The following is a 23,289-nucleotide window of genomic DNA, read 5'->3' as shown; positions in this document are numbered from 1 at the left end:
CCTGACTGGACAACTACTTTATACAATAGCCACCTGACTGGAGGACTGCTTTATACACTAGCCACCTGACTGGAGGACTGCTTTATACACTAGCCACCTGACTGGACGACCACTTTATACACTAGCCATCTGACTGGAGGACTGCTTTATACACTAGCCACCTGACTGGAGGACTACTTTATACACTAGCCACCTCACTGGAGGACTGCTTTATACACTAGCCACCTGACTGGACAACTACTTTATACAATAGCCACCTGACTGGAGGACTGCTTTATACACTAGCCACCTGACTGGAGGACTGCTTTATACACTAGCCACCTGACTGGACGACCACTTTATACACTAGCCATCTGACTGGAGGACTGCTTTATACACTAACCACCTGACTAGAGGGCTACTTTATACACTAGCCACCTGACTGGAGGACTACTTTATACACTAGCCACCTGAATGGAGGACTGCTTTATACACTAGCCACCTGACTGGAGACTGCTTTATACAATAGCCACCAGACTGGAAGACTTCTTTATACACAAACCACTTCACTGGAGGACTGCTTTACACACTAGCCACAAGACTAGGGGTCTTTTTTATACACTAGCCACCTGACTGGAAGACTGCTTTAGACACTAGCCATGGGACTGAAGGACTGCTTTATACAATAGCCACCTGACTGGAGGACTGCTTTATACACTAACCACCTGACTGGAGGACTGCATTATACAATAGCCACCTGACTGGAGGACTGCTTTACACACTAGCCATGGGACTAAAGGTCTGCTTTATACAATAGCCACCTGACTGGAGGACTGCTTTACACACTAGCCATGGGACTGAAGGACTTCTTTATACAATAGCCACCTGACTGGAGGACTGCTTTATACACTAACCACCTGACTGGAGGACTGCTTTATACAATAGCCACCTGACTGGAAGACTGCTTTATACAATAGCCACCTGACTGGAGGACTGCTTTATACAATAGCCACCTGACTGGAGGACTGCTTTATACAATAGCCACCTGACTGGAGGACTACTTTATACACTAGCCACCTGACTGGAGGACTGCTTTATACACTAGCCACCCAGGGCCGGCGCCACCACTAGGCAGCTCTAGGCATTTGCCTAGGGCGCCGGCACCTGGAAGGCGGCAGTTCGCCCCTCACCCCCAGCACTGTGGTACCTGTGTAAAAAAAACTTCCGTCCCCGGCGTCCCTGCTGAGTGCTGGTGCGTGCAGGGGTGTCTGTGCCACCGGGGGAGCCTGCGGCGCTGTTATTGTGTATAAGCTTGTCGCAGCCGGCGGGGTCCCTACAGTGAATAGAAAATAACTAGCGCTATGCGCGCGGCGGAGCGGGAAGCGCTAGTTATTTTCTATTCACTGTAGGGACCCCGCCGGGCGCGACAAGCTTATACACAATAACAGCGCCGCAGGCTCCCCCGGCGGCACGGACACCCCTGCACGCACCAGCACTCAGCAGGGACGCCGGGGACGGAAGTTTTTTTACACAGGTACCAACCCCCCCCGGCACCGGCCCTGTAGCCACCTGACTGGAGGACTGTTTTATACATTAGCCAATTGACTGGAGGACTGTTTTTTACAATAGCCATTCGACTGGAGGACTGCTTTATACAATTGCCACCTGACTGAAGGACTGCATTAGCCACTAACCACCTGACTGGAGGACTGCTTTACACACTAACCATGGGACTGGAGGACTGCTTTATACACTAGCCACCTTACTGGAGGACTGCTTTATACACTAGCCACCTGACTGGAGGACTACTTTATACACTAGTTACCTGACTGGAGGACTACTTTATACACTAGCCACCTGACTGGAGGACTACTTTATACACTAGCCACCTGACTGGAGGACTACTTTATACACTAGCCACCTGACTGGAGGACTACTTTATACACTAGCCACCTGACTGGAGGACTACTTTATACACTAGCCACCTGACTGGAGGACTGTTTTATACAATAGCCATTCGACTGGAGGACTGTTTTTTACAATAGCCATTCGACTGGAGGACTGCTTTATACACTAGCCACAAGACTAGGGGTCTTTTTTATACACTAGCCACCTGACTGGAAGACTGCTTTACACACTAACTACAGGAATGGAGGTTCACTTCATACTCTAACCATGGGACTTGAGAACTGCTTTTATACACTAGCCTCAAGAGTAGGGGTCTTCCTTATACATTAGACACCTGACTGGAGGACTACTTTATGCACTAACCACCTGGCTGGAGGACTACTTTATACACCAGCCATCTGACTGGAGGTCTGCATTATACATCAGCCAATAGCCAATAGACTGTGTGTCTGCTTTACAAACCCCCCCCCCCCCCCCACCACCACCTGAATCGGAGGTCTGCTCTAAAGGCTACCTACAGAATTTGCGTTTGCTCATTAGCTTACCGATCGCTCTCTAGTTATGTCTTATATATCTCTGCTCTACATTGTGCTGTTCCATAGGCACTTGACAGACTAAAGATCTGGTAACCTGTATGACACCTTAATGAAGCTGAATTGACTGTACATTTTCTATTTCAGCAAAGATATTTAGTACTAATTGGTTGCTTTGGGCAACTACTCAACTTTATCTCTCTCTCCAAGGCTTGATACAACCCTCACTGTGACACAGAAAAAAACCCCCCAGTAATGACTCATGTAGTATACCAGCCAATAGTGTAATGGTCACAAGCATCTTAAACTTTTGCCATGCTGCCATGGATAAATGGAATTTTCCTTTTAAGATGGTTGTAAGGTCACAAACTATCAAACCTAGGAGAGAGACAAAGTGGAAAAAAATACCAACCTACCACAGACTATAAAATGACAGAAGTATTTTATCTCTGTCAATTTTCTCTCTCTCCAAGGGCGGGATTCTCTATCAGTTACCGCTGCGGTCCCGAGTCCCCTTTTCGGCACCGCTGTCTCTTCTCTGTATGTTCTTTTGTCCGGCGGATTAGTGCTTCTCTCAGCACTTCCGCATTCCTTGACTTATCAGTGCGCGCTGCTCTCCCCATAGACTTGTATATGCAGCAAGACCCGCCGCACTATTGAAAGTAGCGTTATACCTCGCCTCTTCTGGCTAGTGGAGAGGTAGAGTAATCTTCTGTAAATATAATGTATACGGCTATAGCTGCTATATAGCGGCTATAGCCGCTATATAGAACTATAGCAGCAAAATAATAACACATTAGAGCGCGGTTTTATAAATAACACCTAAACACCTCAGAAATACGCCACACCCGCGAGACACACAGCCAGGACAGAGGAGCCGTGGATGCGCTGCTTCAGACAGACCACCTCACGTGACAAGTGGTGTAAGGAAGAAGCAAGTGCACCACCCGGACCAGCTTGAAAAATTCAAAAGGATTCCACAGTCTCAGTTCTGCATACCAAGGCCCACCTGGGTGTATTGATACCTTCCCAGCCGTAACATCCTGCCTTTCTACTGAGTTATTCCGGATCCATAATGCTGGACAATTCTCCGGGACCTTTCTAAATTCTCCTCGAAAATACAGGAGACAGACTATCCGACCTTATATCTGGTAAATATTCAACCTCATTGGTGCATTGAACTGTTGCTATATTCCCCTTCACTGGAGCAAATACCCATCCAGACTGTTTTTTATATATCCCCCCACCATTTTTTTCATTGACCTACTTTGAGAATTCTCTATAGATAATGTTTAATTGTCTTTTTTATATTGTATAATATATGCATTTTATTGGTTAAATGGTGTAACTTGTTATTCAGTCAAACCTAGCGCTGTATACTTCTTTTTCTTCATACAATTTATACAGGGAGCTTTACATACTCCCGTATACAGCTGCTTTAACTGCACTTGTGGTTCTATATTCTGTTTGATATCACTGAGAGAAGCACTAATCCGCCGGACAAAAGAACATACAGAGAAGAGACAGCGGCGGGGGAATGGTGAGGATTCCCTCAAACAGCGAGGCTTGCGGCTAATGCAGGGAGCCCGCTGCATTTAGCCGCAAGTCTTGCTGTTTCCCGGATTCCCCCTTTCTCCAAAAACGGAGTGAGGGGGAACCGTTGTATACAGGGGGTCAGTTGAAGTCAGCACTGCTCGCTGTCACAGCTCGCCCCGGCATTGAATACACCCTAGTGTCACAGCTTACGCATCCAGTGGGTTCTGCGCATGTGATATATTACCCGCTAGTTTAATGCCATATTACCGACAGCTTTCCTTAACTTTAGCCAAAGTAACATCACCTTTACAGACCATTTACTTCCCTTTGAAAAGTCATAGTGTACCTGAAATGTCCATGAAGTCATCCAGGCTAGGCTGTAACGTGGCCAGCTCTGGCTGTATCATATCTGCATTTCCAACATAATCTGTAATAGAATTCAGAGTTATATGGAATATATGCCAATTAGAGCGATAGTGACAAAATCCAGTTACGCACAACCCAACAGAATAAACACATTAGAGGTATAAAGAATGATGGAGGTATTTACACATCTCAACGAAACATGTTAGACAGGAGCATTGCATCACTACTATGTGCCACTGACTACTTCTCGTTCTGTAGCCTCCTCTCATAGGGCGGGATGTATTAATATACATCGCCGCCGGCCCGCCACGATGCCAGCGCATATGTACTAACATATGCGGCTGGCATCGCGGTGCGGCGGTAACGGAGACCCCCCGCGATACCTGTACTGTCTGTGGTCTCCATCTCCTCCCTGCCGCCTACTGCTGCCTTCACGCCAGGGACAGCTAAGCAGGCTGTCCCTGGCGCCCCCTCCTCCCCCCTGCAGCCGGAAGGACGTCCGGCTGCGTTACTAGGGGGAGGAAGGGTTTACCTTCCGGCGTCCAGGAGGACCTGCAAGAAGGTAAGCCCAAGGAAGGGGGAGAGGGGGGGTCGGCGAGGGGCGAAAAAAACCCATAAGCTTCTATAGGGTATCGCCACCCAAAGGTGGCGATACCCTGCCCGGCAAAATCCGTGCAGCCGGGTAATAGTACATAGGAAAATACGGTAAAACAGGGGTTTTACCGCATTTTCCCTTTAGTAAATAACGCCCATAAGGAGATATTTACTAAGATGGCAGTTCTATTCCGCATGGGATGTTGCTATGGGAAACCATTACTTCTTATTGATTTAGCACCTTCTAGAAAATAATATAGTATCTGATTGGTTGCCCATAGCAACAGTCCATCTGAAATAAAACTCCCATCTTAGTAAATTTCCCCCATAGTGATATTGCTACTGACACATGCAGAACTATCCTTACTAACAACCAGATGTGTAGAGAGTTCCACCTCCCACATGACTGTAATTTTCTATTACTGAAATACACTGTGCTGCTGTGAGCATTTTGATTAGCTGCAGGTTGTTCAACAGAATTCACTTCAAACTGAAGCCATATTGCATAGGTGAGAGAATGAATAAACATATGTACTCTCTCCGCTTAGGCCCTTATTCTAGTTCGCTCTTTCTGACAAAATATTTCTTAGATGGACAAAACCATGTGCACTGCAGGTGAGGCAGGTGTTACTTGTGCAGAGATAATTAGATTTGGGTGGGGTTTTACACCTGCCTCATCTGCAGTGCACATGGTTTTGTCCATTTAAGAAATATTTTGTCAGAAAGAGTGAACTAGAATAAGGGCCTTAGTCACATTTAAAAAAGATGGACTTAATAAACCCAGCATCTCTACTGGACTGGACTGGGGAGATGTACTTATCTTTGGCGAGTGATAAAGTGGGGTGGGGGGGAGATAGACTACAAACCAATCAGCTCCTAAATATAATGTTTCTAGCACAGTCTGCATCATGACAGTTGGGAGCTCATTGGCTGGCACTTTGTCTCTCTCTGTTTTATCTATCCAAGGCTTAGTACATCTGCCCTATCCATGATTTATACAGTAGGAAGATCCCCCTTTTTAGATTAATAATAACCATACAATTCCCACATACTAAAAATAGTGTTTCATGTGAGACAATTCTCATTAACGTTGGATTGGTTTAGCAAAAGCTGATTTCACTGTATATACACTTTAATGAAGCAGGACACCTGGTTAGCATGAGTACCCCTGATATAAACAGCCCATACAGTACATAGGATCCTGCATAAACATTCGCCTCATACAGAAATGATGGTCCCTATAAATGTTATAGTACAAGTTAGAAGGAACAAAACACAAACATACCAAAATCTGGATATTGATGAGAAGGAGGTAGACCGTGCGTTGTGGTGAACAGGGTGTCTGAGATATCGGTCAAGAAGTAATCCAGATCATACAGCATGTCTTCCTCATTCCCACATGACTCTTCTATCAAGGATCGGCCAGTGAACAGTTCACTACCTCTCCAGGAGGGGGCACCCTGTGCGAGGAAAGGAGATTCGGCAATAGCTACATTTGTACATGAAATTATTTCCCATAGAATTATTTTATTTCATGCATTTATTAAATATGGTTCTCTTCTTACTACTTAAATAAATTCCTCTTTAAAGACACTAATGTTCCTTAAGTCACACAATAAGTACTATTAGTATCTATGAATCAAAAACGAATGCATAAAAAAATGGAGTCACTTAAAAAAATAGGAAAGCTAAAATGATAAGGCTATACGGTACTTATGTAATATCTGGCTCCCGTTTTTCTTATGAGACCGCGTCCCCTCGCTGCGCTCGCCACGCTTCGGGCACGGTGGCTCGCTGCGCTCGCCACACTATATAAAATCAACTCCATGCGTAGTTGGATAGTAGGGGTATGAAAAAATGGGGTGCATTTAACATGGGAGCCCAGATAATACATAAGTACCGGCTATACATATCAATCCAATTACCACAGTAAGGCAGAATCGGTGAGTCTAAGCAATGTGGCCTCCCTATCAGTGCAATGGGTCCAACAATGAGAAAAAGCCTCAATCACACCAGTCAATTGCATTGCAAGGGCCTGATGAGGGAGTGGGCATTGGAAGGTCTTGGCCTTAAGTCTCTACATGCCCATCTATCGTGTACAGCCCAATCTTGTTACTTCCCAGCTCAGTTACTGTATAAACAGGAGACAATCAAAAAGTGAACAAATGGTTGACTTGGACATGGTTGGCAGACAAAAGGTTGAGTCGAAAATGGTCAACACATGAAAAAGTATGACATGAGTTTAAGGGGGGTATGCAATCTGCCGCTCCCTATGCAATGCTGTCTTTAGTGACAGCACTGAAGCGGGATCACGGCCGAACGGGCCCGACTTTAGAAGTTATCAGGCCCGTTCTGCCGGTAACTGCTGTGGATAGTCGTGATCCCGGCCGCAGATCGCCAATCCACGACCGGTTTTGCGGCCATGCCCCCCAGGAGGGACATTGAATCCCGCCTGTCGTTCTGCAGCCGATCAGACCGCAAACGGGCCAATATCACAGCTGTCAGAAGGGATCGACAGCCGTGATCCTGGATTGCATAGCCCCCTAAGTTTTTTATGTCAATTTGTAATTTTCAGCAGATGGACCCCCAAATGAGTGTACTGCTTCACTTGCCATCTTTGGACAAGGTGTCTTGCGCTACTATCGCTGCGCTCAGCACACTTTAATGTTCCCATTCGGAGTCCAAGCAGATGGTAAAGTATGAAAAAGTTCTGTGTTTAAAAAAACAAATGTCGCCCATATGTTGTGTCTACCATTGCCAGACAGGCCTCTGCTCACCTCCGTACAGGTATACAATAATGCATGACTGTAAAATAGCAGTATTTAGGGAGTACTTCCCTTCAGTTCTCTCCACCCACAAAAGATTTACCCCATCCAGAAAAATACCCAGCACTGGGGCAACCCCATCAGGTATGGACAAAGAATCCCACGTACCCTACAAAGATGTTGGCCCCACATTACAAGACTTACTCTATGCATTATCTGGGTGAGAAATGTATAAAGCAGGTATTATGTATCTATGTGCGTGTATGTGTGTGTGTGTGGGGGGGGGGGGGGTGCGGAGAAATGCTAGGCCATATTCAGAACTGATTGCAGTACAAATTTGTTCTCAAGATGGGCAAAACATGTGCACTTCAGGTGGGGCAGATGTAACATGTGCAGAGAGAGTTAAATTTGGGTGGTGTGTGTTGAAACTGAAATCTAAATTGCACTGTAAAAATAATGCAGTCAGTATTTACCCTGCACAGAAACAAAATAACTCACACAAATCTAACTCTCTCTGCACATGTTACATCTGCCCCACCTGCAGTGCACATGGTTTTGCCCATTTTGAGAACAAATTTGTACTGTGATCAGATCTGAATAAGGGCCTACAGTATGTGCTTGCTTTTATATTTCACCATACTAACCTTTTGTTCTTGTAGTGGCTTGCCATCCTGGTGAAGTTTCCGCAGCTGCAAGAAACACATTGACAGATAACATTGCAGACTGCAAAGCATCTATTTTATTCCTTAAACACTAGATTTGGATTAAATAAATACAATTGTAGGACCTGTTTTTAGTTTTATTAGTGGGCCTGCATTTTTCTTTACTACGCTTGCGTTTAAGGCAAACAAAAGCATCTTCACAGATCTGCAGGCTCACACATAACCGAAACTACCCGGTGCAGCTGGTCAGCAATGAGGAGCAGGCATGTAGGATAAGTGTAGGGGTAAGCGCACACGGAGAGGCGCTCCATCTCAGACGCTCCAGCAATGAGACGCTCTTGCGTCTGAGTAGCTATTACGGCAGGGTACAGCAACCCTGCCTACAGGGTTAGGGGTTCTGTAGTGTCTTTTCAAACACCCACTATCCACGGCAGCCCGAAGCATGGAGAGCGCAGCAAGCCCCGCTAGGGGACGCGTTACGCATCCTCCAGACCTTTTCATACTCCCACTATCCACGTCGGCATGGAGTTGATCTTATATAGTGTGGCGAGCGCAGCTAGCCACCGAGCCCGAAGCGTGGCGAGCGCAGCTGATTACATGTAAGGTTATCCGCGTCCCCTTGCGGGGCTCGCAACACTATATAAATTCTACTTCACGCCGACGTGGATAGTGGGGGTATGAAAAGGTCGGGAGGACGCGTAACACATCCGCTCGCCATGCTTTGGGCTGCCATGGCTAGTGGGTGTTTGAAAAGGCACTACAGAACCCCTTACCCTGTAGGCAGGGTTGCTGTACCCTGCCGTATGCAGGACCCTCTATCATTGCTGGAGCGTCTGAGACGCTCCTGTGTGTCAAACAGATGGAGCGCCTCTCCGCCGGTGCCAGCATGATCCCCTCTCCGCCAAAGAGAGGGGATCATGCTGGCGCTGCCAGTAAGAGAGAGGCGCTGACTAGGCTTGCCAGGGACAGAGATGCAGTTCCCGGCAACAGTACGGTAGTTACTTGTGTCATTTCACAGCGGCAGCCTATGCTGATAACGTATAGGCCGCGGGAACATTACGCTACTTCTGACTGACTACGTTAACCGCAGGAACACTATGCTGATTCTGCCGCTGTGAAACTACACAAGTACCGAAAAAACAATTAAATCTGCACAAGTACACTACAGTATTTTTGTATCTGCTACATTGACAGAGAACATGCAGTTTCCCAACCAGTAATTTCAAAATTGTAATTCTGTGCCCATACACGGTACAATTATTATATACAATATCTCATCTCATTGCATAGGTTTTGCAATGCAATGAGAAGAGATCTAGTACAAAAAATATGTGCAGTACATACTTTTTGAGCTGTGCGATGAGATGTGTGACGGGAGCGCGCATCTCATCGCACAGTGTGTTCCCCACACTAGACTGTTAGGTCATTTGGGCAGGACCGTCATTACCTTTTGTTTTATGTCATTTGTGTCAGGACTCCCTAGTCAAGTTATAGGCTACATTACCTCCCAACATGGCCCGTTCCAGGAGGGACACAATGCTCTGCTTCTGGACTTTATAGGGGTACTTATGATAAAAATACCAATTTTACGAAGTAACCGGCAAGAAACCGGCATGAACCCGGTAATTAAGTACGATGTGAAAGGGGTATCAGAAATATCTTCCATCGCCCATGTGTGTATATAACCCTGCTGGTACATTGGATTCTTACTCCTGGCATCCCTGCATAGTGATTTTTTTCCTGCTGTAACAAAACCCTGCTGGTAAATTGGATAGTGAAAAACTTACATTTGTAATTGTTTAGTTTGTATTTGGGCAGGAAAGGATATTGTATTAGTGGGGGTGTATTGGACTTTACCTATTCACACTTAGCAGGAAACCTTTTGCTGTGGGTGGGGCTATCAATTAAGAGCAGGGTTGCCGACTTTAACATTCTCCTCTCTGGGAGTTTACGCAGCCGCTCAGGGGGCGGGGCTTACGAGTGACATCACTAAGCCCCGCCCCCATACTGGTAAAAGCAGCTAATTCAGGGATCTCCATGGAGGGGGCGGGGCTAAAATGACGCGATTGTGCCGTTTTAGCTCCGCCCCCTCCTCTGAGACCTGAGGATTGCGGCATTTTAATGCCGCGATCCGGGGATCAGCGGGGGTCCCCCCTGAATCCGGGAGGGTTGCCCACCCTTCCGGGGGCCGGGAGGGGGTACCCGATTTTCGGGAGACTCCCGGAAATTCCGGGAGGGTCGGCAACCCTGATTAAGAGCCAGACACAGGTCTGAGATATTTCTATATAATCTGAATCTGGACGACTGTTTGCCGTGTGCAGCTGTGTTGTGTGTAGTGTAAAGTGTGCGGAAATGTTAGTAAGAATATTGGAGATATTCCGGAGATAAGACAGGGAGGACACCATCTACCTTCTAATATCACCCATACATACTGCTATCAACATACAACAGTGAGCTAAGGACTTCACCACCTCCAACACATTGTGAATGTACAGCCTACACAGCCCTCACCGAGCTCCCTGCCTGCAGGTCTCCAAGACCTATGCTCACAGCCAGTACTTTCTGTTCACCCTTATATCACAAGTCATATTTTCTGTGTATCCATTTCAGTGTGCTAGATTCTACATCAGTTCTCTGTGCACTGTATATGTCCCTCTACACCTGCTTCTCACACTACCTCAGGGTTGCCGACTTTCAGATTCTCCTCTCCGGGAGAAGCCCGGAGAGGAGAGATTCAGCAGCCACTCAGGGGGGCGGGGCTTGCGAGTGACATCACTAAGCCCCGCCCACATGCTGGTAAAGCATCCAATTCACGGATCTCCGTGGAGAGGGCGGGGCTAAAATGACGCGATTGTGCCGTTTTAGCTCCGCCCCCTCCTCTGAGACCCGAGGATTGCGGCATTTTAATGCCGCGATCCGGGGGTCAGCGGGGGTCCCCCCTGAATCCGGGAGGGTTGCCCACCCTTCCGGGGGGCCGGGAGGGAGACCCGATTTTCGGGGGACTCCCGGAAATTCCGGGAGGGTCGGCAACCCTGCACTACCTACCCTCAGGGCAGCCGAGAGGGAGGGGGAGCGGGTACTAATTACCCAGGCCCAGGCTTGCTGGAGGGTCCCCGCAGGCTTGCTGGAGGGTCCAACCCCTCCCTTCCCCCTTCAACCCTCCCGGGTAGCAACAGCAGCACACACTTCTACAGCATGTGCTGTGCTGACAGCAGGCTTAGCATGAGTGTCTCACTGACAGCGTTAGAGGTCATGCTGAGCCTGGTATCAGTACAGCACATGCTGTAGGTGTGTGCTGTTGCTGAGATTACAGTTTTTAGAGTTTTCTTTCACCCTCCTCTAAACACTTTGGGGGTGTGGCCTAAGTGTGGGAGGTGCCCACACCTCGCACACTTAGGCCACGCCCCCAAACTTTTACCGGGGCCCGGCATTCCTCTCGGCTGCCCTGCCTACCCTAATGGTGTGTACACACGGTGAGATGTGCCGACGATGCAATCCCGATGCGATCAGATCGCATTGCATCGCACGGCATGCATGCGATGGCATAACGTTTTGACTATATAGCGCAGATCTGCACTATGTAGTCAAGGCAGCCAAGACTTTCTGCCGTGCGATACGGGAGCGTGCATCGGAATCGCATCGGGATCGCAAGGTTTAAAACCCTTGCGATCTGCATGCGATACGATTCTGACTATATAGTCAGAATCGCAGAGTGATTGTACCCGTGTGTACACACCATAACTCTGTCCTTATTTTCTTTTCTCTATCTTGACACTATCTTTCTGAACTACACTGTTGTACCAGAGCTATGGTTCCTCAAGCCTGTGCTATACCTATTCACTCTGCATGCTTTCTGCCCCCTAGCAGGGTGTGTTGTGGCATGGGCCACAGTGCAGGTCTGCTACGGGTCAAAGGTGCAGGTGGAGGGGGGAGAGGAGGATAGGAGGGAGATGACTACTTTGTCCATTCTCTTTACCTGCTGCCTCATGTCCTGCCATCCTCACTTCTTGCCTCAGGTCTCCTTACCTGCACCTCCTGTCACCTGTCTGTCTCCCCCTCCTTCTAGATTGTAAGCTCCTTAGAGCAGGGTCCTCTTCCCTCCTGTTCTCACAGCACCCTTCTTGCTTTTCAACTACAGCTCTCTTCTCACCTACAATCTATACCTGCATCTATTCTCATTCACTTCCCTACATCTCAGCTCTCTAACTCACCTACAATCTACACCTGTATCTCTTCTCACTTATGTCCCTATATCTCAGCTGTATTGTGTACTATGAATTGTGCTGTTAATTGTGCTCTTTTTGATCTTCTGTCACTGTTATGTCTAGTTCTGTTTACCCTGTACTGTTCTAATGTGTTCTATATGTACCACTTGTGGCACTTTATAAATAAAAATATAATAATAATAATAATATAATATGTCTGAACGTAACTATTTCCTTGTATCACTTATTGCAGCAGGGTGCCACCTAGTGGCAAAACTTAATAACAGGTACTTTCCTTAAGGCAAAAGCAGAATATGCCTAAAAATTACACATTAATACCAAAAGGCTCGATAAATGGATTATCACATTATAACAAACAACATCCCTTTAATGCAGTGGTGTTAAACTAATGGCTATCCAGCTGCTGAGGAACTACATGTCCCAGCACGCCCTGCCACAGTTTTAGCAATCCATTATATAAAATCTGTGGCAGGGCATGCTGGGATGTGTAGTTCCACAACAGTTGGAGGGCCATGAGTTTGACATCACTGCTTTAATGTAACCAGTAGCTGATAAAGGGAAAGGGGAATGGGAGACTTCTGCACTAATATATGTTTTAAGATATCTGATAGTAGGCCACAATTAAAATCTGTATCTCAATATGATTTTAAAAGAGGCAGTGCTGCAAATACAACAGTGGAATTTGAATAAATATTCTTCCTTACAAAAAAAAATTAACAGTATCCACTAAGAAAGGGCCAGAACTACTGCCGGTGCAGGGCACCAGGGCCCAAGCAGTAAATGGGGCCCGCTGCCAACTGCACGCATTTTTTTAGTGTTTAAATGCGGCGGCCGCGGGCCCCATCAGGGAGATACTTCTTACCATCAGCAACTCCGTCCCGCTCTCTGCCCAGCTTTCAGCAGCAGGAGCTCGTGACCATCCGCAGGAGCTCCGCCCCCCCCCCCCCCCCACCCAGCCACGGAAGCTGAGTCCACCCTTCGCCCGGCTGCGAGAACTTTATGACCACCCTCCTTCTGCAGAGCTGTAGGAGCTCTGTCCCCCCTCTGCCCGGCCGCTACAGGGGCATTATGGATGTGGCACTATGGGGGGCATTATGGAAGTGGCACTATGGGGGGGCATCATGGATTTGGCACTACGGGGGAAATCATATGTGTGGACTACATGGGGCATTATGCATGGAAGCAGCCGTTCTACTGCAGGCATTATGTGTAAGTGGTGCTGCTACTGGGGTATTATACTTGTACAAAGCCAGTGAAACTTGGTAAGCATGGTGGGGTGTTGCCAAGCCAGGGTGGCGCTCCCCTGCTGGATCCCTCGCCATCTGGTGCCTGACATTTAAATTAAACAAATAAACCAGGAGCCAGGATAAGCGGGTAGAGACAGACTCTGCGCCCCTCATAAAATGGCTGCTGACATAGAGGAGACAAATGCTAGAGGTCTTCCTGCAACCTAAAGGAACTGTTGGGGCACCCAGCGCTACCCGTAAGTGTGAACAATGAGCTTGTTATCCCACCTGGGCAACAAGTATATTATTCCCCCTGGGCAACAAGCATGTAATCCCCACGGGCAACAAGCATGTAATCCCTGTAACAAGGAGCATGTAAACCCCTGGCATCTAGCATGTAACTGCTGGCAACGAGCAGGTAGGTAAGCACACTTATGTGGCATAATATATAATGGGCATTATGGTGTGTGGAATAATGTTTAATGAGCAATACAGTGTGTGGTATATAATGGGCATTACAAAGTGTGGTGTAATGGATATTTCAGTGTGTGGCATATTGTGTAATGGGCATTGCTGTGTTTGGCATAATGTTTAATGGACATTAGGGTACAGTGTGTGGCATAATGTGTAATGGGCAAAACAGTGTATGGCATAATGTGTAATGGGCTTTAAAATTGAAGTAAACAAAACAAAAAGACTATGCAGTTTTTTTTCTGTGCGTTGGAGGGGGGTCCATATTTTTTGCACCTGGGCCCACCGTTGCACCAAGGTTCTGGTTGGAGACCTCTCATAGTCTTCCTTTATATCTTCTGTATCGGGTCTTTGTACTAGTCCTGGAGATATATAAAGTGGACTGAGAAGTACCAGTCAATCAACTTTTACACCACAGAAGGTGTATCTAAGAATAAAGCTATGCTATATAGTCTAGACACCAAGATCCTATGAAGTATTAAAATGTGTTTTCAGATTACAATGACACACAGCCACACCAGCTGAATCGGCAACAACTTGCCGGATGCCAAAGAATTAAGAAACACATTGTACTGTAGCTTTATTTTTGTAAAGATGATGAAATGCAGATATCTAAAAGGCAGCAAAGTTTAAATAAATGTAGCCTTTACCTTCTATTACTTATTTATGAAAACAGAAATAATCAAAGCTGAACATGAATGTTTCACGGTTTATTAAGGATATACCAAAGATATACCAACAAGGGAAAGTTATCTATTTATTGCAGAGATGCCGGCAGTGCCACCAAAGCAGGGCTGAAATGGTGTAGGCTAGATATTTTAATACTGGAGAAAGATAAAGTCCCAACCAATCAGCTTCTGTCATTTTACATTTTTAAAAATGACAGAAGCTTATTGGTTGCTATGAGAAACTTCTAAACTTTATTTCTCTAAAAGATGTAATAAATATCCCTCAAATAAATCCTGTGACAGATAATAGTAGTGTGGCTTTAGCCCTATCTGCCTGGACTGTATACTTTCTATATGATAATAGTAGTGCTGAACAGTTGGCAAGCGCACATCCGAGAGGACATGGCTGGTTGGGACCAGCCAGGCAGTTGGGGAGAGACTGCAATTGCAAAGGGGTTTCACCTGGTTTGATTTGGGTAGAACATGAAATGCTTTAAATAAGTGATGAACAGGCACAAGCGGAGCGCATTGAGCCCAATTATTTTTTCCATAATATAAAGCAGGGCTGTCCACTAAGCATCTACCACAAAAAAATAATCCTATAGTGTATTTTAAAAAATAAAATAAAAAAGGGAGGGGAAGGGAGTAGCGCACAGACCAGTATCTTGCCTAGAATCCCTGCCCATCTCCGCTTCAGGGAGATGGGCAGTGTTGGGTGTGGGGGGCTGCGGGCACCGAAGGGGGAGTGGCATGGAGGCATCAGAGGGCTCTGTCGGAAGGGGACGCGCAATCGTCTCTTGCGTGTGCATCCCCTTCATGCGGCTGTATGACGCCAGCTACATCTATAGTATACCCTTCCTTTTACTAGCAAAACATTTATTTCAACTTCAATCTTAAAGAAATCTTTGGTGTTTCCTGGATGACAACCTTACTCGTGACTTACAGTATCCTACAAGTTCAAGAACAACTCTGCAAAGATTTAAGAAGCAAACATTAAAAATATGGATTCTTTGGGTTGTTCACACCATCAAAACAAAGGAAAATGATAGATAGATAGATATAGATATTTGACTTACGCGTTTCTTGTAGTAAATTCTCCACTTGTTATACTCCTTCATTACCACTTCTATACGGCGCTTCCAGTAGTTCCCCTCCAGCACTACCGCCTGAAGACCACAAAAGGAAAGATATAAAGCATTGAATACAGAAGTTTATGTAGGGGACTAATTATGTAATGATGGCACAACACAATTCCCAAGTCTCCCTATATCATTATATATTTTCTTCATTAATCTTCATTAGATTTTTTTTTAAATACTATTAAAAAAAGCAAACAAAAAAAAACCAGACTCAAGTCAGGCATACAAAACATAAAAGAAGTAAAGCAGCAGTGTTATATAAAACTTTGAAAACAGAGGGTCAGAAGTCATATTTACTGCAGTTAAGGTAAAGACCTGGATTTTCAGAAATCTGAAATTTTGCAAAGGGTGCCGAAAAACCTTGCACCAACTCTGTATGTACCATGTTTCTACAATATGATGACCATCTGACCTGTATTAAAACATATGAAACTAATAATGTGGATCAGAAACACCAGAGATGGTAATTGGCTGGAAAAGATCTAGCAGAATTAAGGGATTACGAATCAAGCAGAGAAAAAGCGTGGAGAAGTGGGCAAATGAAGAACTTCTATTACCTCCGGTTTACGATGATTGTCAGCTTCTGAGCCATCCAAAGGTGTAACAAAGCCACAAACTGGCGTCTTCCTTTTCTCCACATCTACAAGATATTTGTTAGTACAGTCAGCCCTCATCTGAGTATTTAATATGGTAATGTGACCACTAATATTTTATATATCTCTCTTTAATATATGTACACATATATTATTTATTATTATTATTATTTTCACATACTACATGTGTGATACACATGTACATATATGTAAAAGGTTCTAAAGCTTATGAGTGTATAATAAAGAGCTGGACACATTTTACCAAGAGTTTAAAGCCTGCACCAAAAATGATAAGCTCGTAGACCAGTTAGGGGCAGGGCAGAGAAGGATATTTAAACATAACACTACCTTGGGGCTCAGCTTAGACACTTGAGATGAGCCTTTGACTGTGTCTTTCTCATGATATTCACAGCTCTGCAGTTGGATGTGAATACGAGTGCAACCAGTTCATTCTGACTCACTGCCAAACTGCCAGCGCCCCCTGTACCGTTTGCCCAAGTAACATTTTCTCTCCTTTGTGACTAATTTCATCACCCTCCTGCGTAATAGCACATGATCTTGGTATGGTGCCAAATAGAAATGTTCTCTTCTATCATGGAGAGTGTACACTTAGGAAGCATATCAGGCCATTCCGACAAGGGTGCTTCCTATGTGTACACTCGCTACATGATTCCCAGGTTACCTCCTGGTTTCCTTCCCATCCTAAAACAGACTGGCAAGTTAGCTGGCTGTCAAAATGCATCCCCCATACGTGTTTGTATATATTATGCAAGCTGGTATTCAGGCTTTAGACCTACAGTGTCTAGGTAGACAATTGCAAGGTCGACAACTATTGGTCGACAGTCAACAGGTTGACATGGTCAAAAGTTTGACATGAGATTTTCATGATTTTTTAAACTGACTTGGTCATAATTTATAATCCATGTGGGCATATAGTTATATTATCATAGAGAGCTATGCGCTGGGACACGACACACTTATACAGTCTCCATGCCGACCTATGTCAACATAAATACCCCCAAAATGCATGGAAAACTCATGTCGACCTTTGTCAACCTTTTCAAAGTCGGCCTTTTGACCATGTTGACCTTTTGACTATTGACCGATAGTTGTCGATCTTTTGATTATAGACCTATACACTTAAATTTAAATAACTAATAATTAATAACTTAATAGACCAAACCCATGCAAGCTCCACTGGAACCGGGACTAATGCAGCACGGATGGTGTAGTGGTTAGCATTACTGCCTTACAGCGCTGAGGTCATGGGTTCGGTACCCACCATGGCCCTAACTGTGCGGAGTTTGTATATTCTCCCCGTGCTTGCGTGGGTTTCCTCCGGGTACTCCGGTTTCCTCCCACAACCCAAAAATATTCTGGTAGGTTAATTGGCTCCCAACAAAATAAACCCTAGAATTAATGTGTGTGTAGGGAATATAGATGTAAGCTCCACTGGGGAAGGGAAAATCTCTGTAAAGCGCTGCGGAATATGTGTGCGCTATATAAATAACGGTTAGTAAATAATAATAAATAATCATGCAAATGTTGCTCTTAATTATCTACTTACACTGTAAATACCAAGCTCTCCAGATAGCATTATTCAGACGGATCTTGTCTCTCCATAGTAATCTTAAACCTTTGAAATTCTTCCATTTTGGAGATACCAATTTGCCACTGAGGGGGGGAAAGAAAAAAATCTAACTTTAATTTGAAATTTTCACCATTGTTTTTAGATACACAATACAGCAACAAATATTTATAATAGAACGCAACTAGATTATTTGACATTTCCTAGGATTCCAAGAGCCAATAGCATCCAGTATGAAAACAAAATAAAATTGTTAAATTGATAATTAATTGATTTCAAATACTTTAGTGTTATTTTTTTCTGCTGCCTTCTGGTACAAATACAGTACGTACTAAAGCTGTCCTGATCAAATGTACTTCACAGCAATAGTGTCCAATTGGTTTACATCAAGTTATTCTGAAAAGAAAATAAATTCTCACCACCGCATCTGCAGCTAATTTACTAAGAATTTATGTAACGATAGGACCTATTTCAGACCTGATGCAGAGAGAGTTAGATTTGGGTGGGGTGTGTTCAAATGGAAATCTTTTGAATGGAAAATTGCAGTGCAAAAATAAAGCTGCCAGTATTTACCCTGCACAGAAACAAAATAACTCGCCCAAATCAAACTCTCTCTGCACAGGTTACATTTGCAGTGCACATGGTTTTGCCCATTTTGAGAACAAATTTGTCCTGGGATCAGGTCTGAATTAGGCCCTATGTCGCCACATACATAAGGTCCGGACTATTTTTCACACTGGAGAATGCACTTCCTTCACCTCCTTCACCTCCACTGCCAATTTTAGTGAAACAAGTACAATAAAAAAATGGCTGAGTGTGAGGACGATAAAAGGCGCACGCGCGGCCAGCCAGTATTAGACCCGGACATTTTTCGGGTTTAAGATGTGGATCTCCTTCATGTTTTGGATCTGGATTGGTTTTGCCAACACCACCTTTGTGGGTTTTGTTGTTGGTTTTGGTTCTGTGTTTTTTCGAAAAAATCTTAAACACACCTAAAATCATAGAAGGGGGTGGGGGGTTGTTTATACAGTATTATTAACATCAATAACATTAATTTCCAATCATTTCCAGTCTCTTCTGTATACCTCACAGGGCACAATATTGTTTTTAGGCCAAAAACGGTTGCAACAAAGTAGTTGAATGACTAAGCTAAGTGACAGAAGTGGTCGGAACAAACACTGGACTGATACAGCACATTTAGCAGCACCCCTGGAATTAAGCAGCACCCCTGGACTGATACGGCACACCAAGCAGCACCCCTGAAATTATACAACACACTTGGCAGCACCCCTGGAATTATACAACACACTTGGCAGCACCCCTGGAATTATACGGCACACAGGCACCCCTGCAGTAAAAAAAATAAAAATCTTTTACTTTAAATATTTTTACAATTTTTAAAAAATAAAGTAGTAGCCCAACACAGAAGCCTCCTTAGTAGTACCCCTTAGTAGCCCCTATAGCAGCCTCAAACAGCATAGTAGTCCCCCATAGCAGCCCCCTTAGTAATCCCCCAGGCTCATAGTAATCCCCCCATATTAGTCCCCCATAGTAGAAATTCACAGCCAGAATGAAGATGGTGCCGATCACCGGTACTTATATAGAGTCAGTATCCCGCAAAAGAATCCGACAACAGGGTGATGACGTTCGGCCTCACTTTGGATCCGGTAAATGGCAAGGAAAATTGAGCCTTTGTTGAGCTGGCCTCGGATCAGGTAAGTTTATCCCTATATGAAATAGTTACAAATCGATGAAAATTACCTTAAGTAAATATACCCCCCAATGTCACTGTCCCTTCATTAATTTCATCAAGTATAGGAAAAGTCCTCATCTCTGCCACCTTCTAGCAAGTCTAAAAATATAACATGCCCCACTTTTCACAAACACTGACACACACACACACACTGTCCCTCCCTGTGAGCACTTCAGTTTGTCTATCAGGATCGCAAGGACCCGTTCTGCGCATGTGCAGTTTCTCGATAATCAGAAAACTGCAGAATAGATGGCTTATGTGATCCAACCTGAATAACCCCAACTGTCATAACACAGGGAGGCATGATATGCAAATATAATGTAAGCCTTACCCTTGTGAGACGGGAATACAAGCACTGGGATGCCCATTGTTTTATGGGAACAGTTGGACAGTATAATGCATCGGTGGTTCTGAACAGTCCACCAGTGGCCACACTTCAGGCCACGTCCCAGACACACCAAGGAACGGCCATCTTTGTGAGCTGCCGGTTTTGTTGCAAGCAACACCGCATGTAACAGCGGTATCTACATACAGTCATGACTGCATCCACCTCTGAATTAGCCCCGGAAAGTCATAGGTTGGCTTAGCTTGTTGTAAAGCTGGAGTGGAATGCTGTCATTTCCTATGTTATGAAACAGGGAATACAGCATCAGCCTCTGTTTACTAAGTTTGCACAGTGAGCTAATATTTACTCCTGTTAAAGTTCACAGAGCATCAGAGAAACATCAGCCGGGATGAAAACTGCTGCGGTACAAGTCGCGCTGTCTCCTCACTGCCAGATCCTCCAATCATATCTTGTGTTTATTACATTACAGGATGCGCCAAGTTTGATTGTAGAAGGAAGCTGTAGTAAGGACTTAAGGTGCATACACACTGTACAATTTTTTGACCAACTTTTTTGAACAATTTCGTTCATTTTGGCCATTCTGAACGAAATTGGTCAAAATATCTTTCAGTGCGTTTGTGACGAACGATGAATGATGATGCATATACCCGCCAGATGTTCATCAAGATTGTTCATCAACTGTGCATGCAAGCTCAATTTGGATATCTTTCAAAAAGAGCCTATAAACTTTCGTCTTTCGTCAATATCTTTTGTCAACATCTTTTGTCAAGGACACTGGGTTCAAGGGAGTCTTTCAACAAAATTGGTCAAAAAAATTGTACAGTGTGTATGCACCTTTAGACGCAGAGTGATTGACAGACAGTGTTTGCGGAAAGTAACGAGTCATCTCATCAGTGGGGATATCTGTACAAAGCTCCATGGCTGCAACATTTGCATGTTTTCATAGTATAAGTGTGCACAAGATAGCAAATCGCAACAGGATTTTGATGCACCTCTGAGTCAGGCCTTGGGGGGGATGTACTAAGCATTGTATCTGCCACTTATAGTATAAATACTGGCGATACCTAGAAATACAATGACAATAGTAAAGAACTTCTCTCCCAATAAGAGCTGTGCTCTACAATTTAGGACCCGGAACTCCTTCTGCACATGTGCAGTGGCGTGCCCTGCCATAGGGGTGCTGGTAGGGATCAGACTGGATCCCTATCATGGACAATGCGAAAAAGAAGCCCACAGGCTTCTACTGGGTAACACCTTCTAAAGATAATGTTACTCACAGGGTCCAAGCCTCAGAATGTATCACAATGTGCGTTACGAGATTACATTTTGGAACCACTGTCATACAGTAACGTAGCAGTTGCCTATTATTATATTTTTATCTACAAGACGCCACAAGTGTTTTGCAGCGCCATATAAAGGAACAGTACAGGGAGAGAAAACTTAGCATTACAGTAAGTAAAATAGAGAATAGAATACAAGTAAAAAGAGTGCCACAGTTCAATACACAGTATGGCTTAGATGTAAGTAGTGAGGACGTGATCAACGTACTAGTAGGGGCTGGTGGCCAAAGATAGAGATGAGTATGTGGACGAAGATGGTCGCTGAGTGAGTATGGGAGAGCTGTGAGTGAAATATTCCCAGGCGAGGTTTGGTAGACTTGCAAGGATACAAATTCGCAGCCTTCTCCAGTCAACCAGATTAATTCCCTACATTCGTATTGTCTAATGCAATAGTTCCCAACCTGAGGTATGTGTACCCATGGGGGGGGGGGTATGCTGCAGACCTGTTGGGGGTTGGGGGTTCTTGAAAGTAACATTGGTGATGGCAGAAAAAGAGGAAGAAGTCTCTTGATGGCAGAAGTGTGGAGATAAAACGTTGTCACTTCACAGTCTGTCTGCAGTGTCATCAGCGCCTCCTTGTGCCTTTGCCTGACCAGCAATGCACTGGGAGCTACCCGCGCTGCCCTTGGACATCAGCGTTCATCTGCCCGCACTTATACGGGTGGAGGAAGCAGTAGCATTAATCCTACAGGTGTTATCAGGATCAGAGCCAGTACACAGCCAGCCATAGAGGGACCAGATTCATGACCGCACACTACTCCTCCGCTACTTCTTAATATAAGGATATGAATACCGCTCACTTTCACTCCACTCGTCAGTACTGTGGATATTTCAAATCGAGAAGAGGGGATACTCATAAATGAAAAGCCTAATCAAGGGGAACAGGAGAGAAAAGAGGTTGGGAACCGCTGGTCTAATATAAACAATAAGATGAATAAGAGATGACCGGTTTAAATATCTATTATAGTACTTTGCCTAATTTCTACATAGTGCTAATTTATCATCTTTCAGCACGATATATAGTACAGGTTCCATTAATTATCTTCTCTTTTCACATCTCTTTTCTGTAAAATGTACAAGCAATATGATTCAACTGTTTCTGTTTGGGCCACATAAGAGCTATTAAAAGGTCCAAATGGCCTAAGGATCTAGTAGAAAATAAAACATATCAAGGATAAAATAAATACTGTAATTAATTAAAGCAGCAGTCACTGATATACATTTTTTTTTTCTAACATACGAAAATGACCTTTTAACCAAGCATCACAGTACAGGTCGAGTATCCCTTATCCAAAATGCTCGGGACCACGATAATTTTGGATAAGGGATATTTACGGTTTTTGGTATAATTTTTTTTTTTTAATACTTACCTGGTCCCCTGGTGGTGCTCCGATGGTCCCACGACGTCCACAGTGTCCCCCGAGGCCTTCGGGATCCACTTCAGAGGTCCCAGGAGTGCATTGCGTGAGCGCGCCGGTGACATCACCAGCATGCCCGTGCACTTGCACGATGCACTCCTGGGACCGCTGAAGATTAAAAAAAAAAATTCGAAAAAAACCCACAGTTTTTGGAATATTTCGGATAACAGATCTACGG

General features: G+C 44.8%; 1 protein-coding gene across 2 annotated transcripts in view; it reads right to left on the bottom strand.

Annotated features, from left to right (window-relative positions):
* MLXIPL (MLX interacting protein like) overlaps window positions 1–23,289 on the bottom strand; it is a 120,547-nt gene that overhangs the window by 52,933 nt on the left and 44,325 nt on the right. For both annotated transcript variants that reach the window (XR_014470293.1, XM_083172079.1), the window contains exons 2-7: window positions 18,234–18,340; window positions 16,631–16,713; window positions 16,011–16,100; window positions 8,326–8,370; window positions 6,202–6,376; window positions 4,303–4,383 (exon numbers count right to left, since the gene is read on the bottom strand). Coding sequence is in view for 1 of the 2 variants with exons in the window: in XM_083172079.1 (XP_083028205.1) it covers window positions 4,303–4,383; window positions 6,202–6,376; window positions 8,326–8,370; window positions 16,011–16,100; window positions 16,631–16,713; window positions 18,234–18,340 (581 nt within the window). In the remaining variant the exon portion in view is untranslated. The remainder of the gene's footprint in view (window positions 1–4,302; window positions 4,384–6,201; window positions 6,377–8,325; window positions 8,371–16,010; window positions 16,101–16,630; window positions 16,714–18,233; window positions 18,341–23,289) is intronic.

Source organism: Crinia signifera, chromosome 2 (genome assembly GCF_055691185.1).
Source record: "Crinia signifera chromosome 2, ASM5569118v1, whole genome shotgun sequence".
Taxonomy (NCBI): Eukaryota; Metazoa; Chordata; class Amphibia; order Anura; family Myobatrachidae; genus Crinia; species Crinia signifera.
The sequence above is the reverse complement of the archived record's forward strand: the minus strand, read 5'-3'. Positions and strand labels throughout refer to the sequence as shown.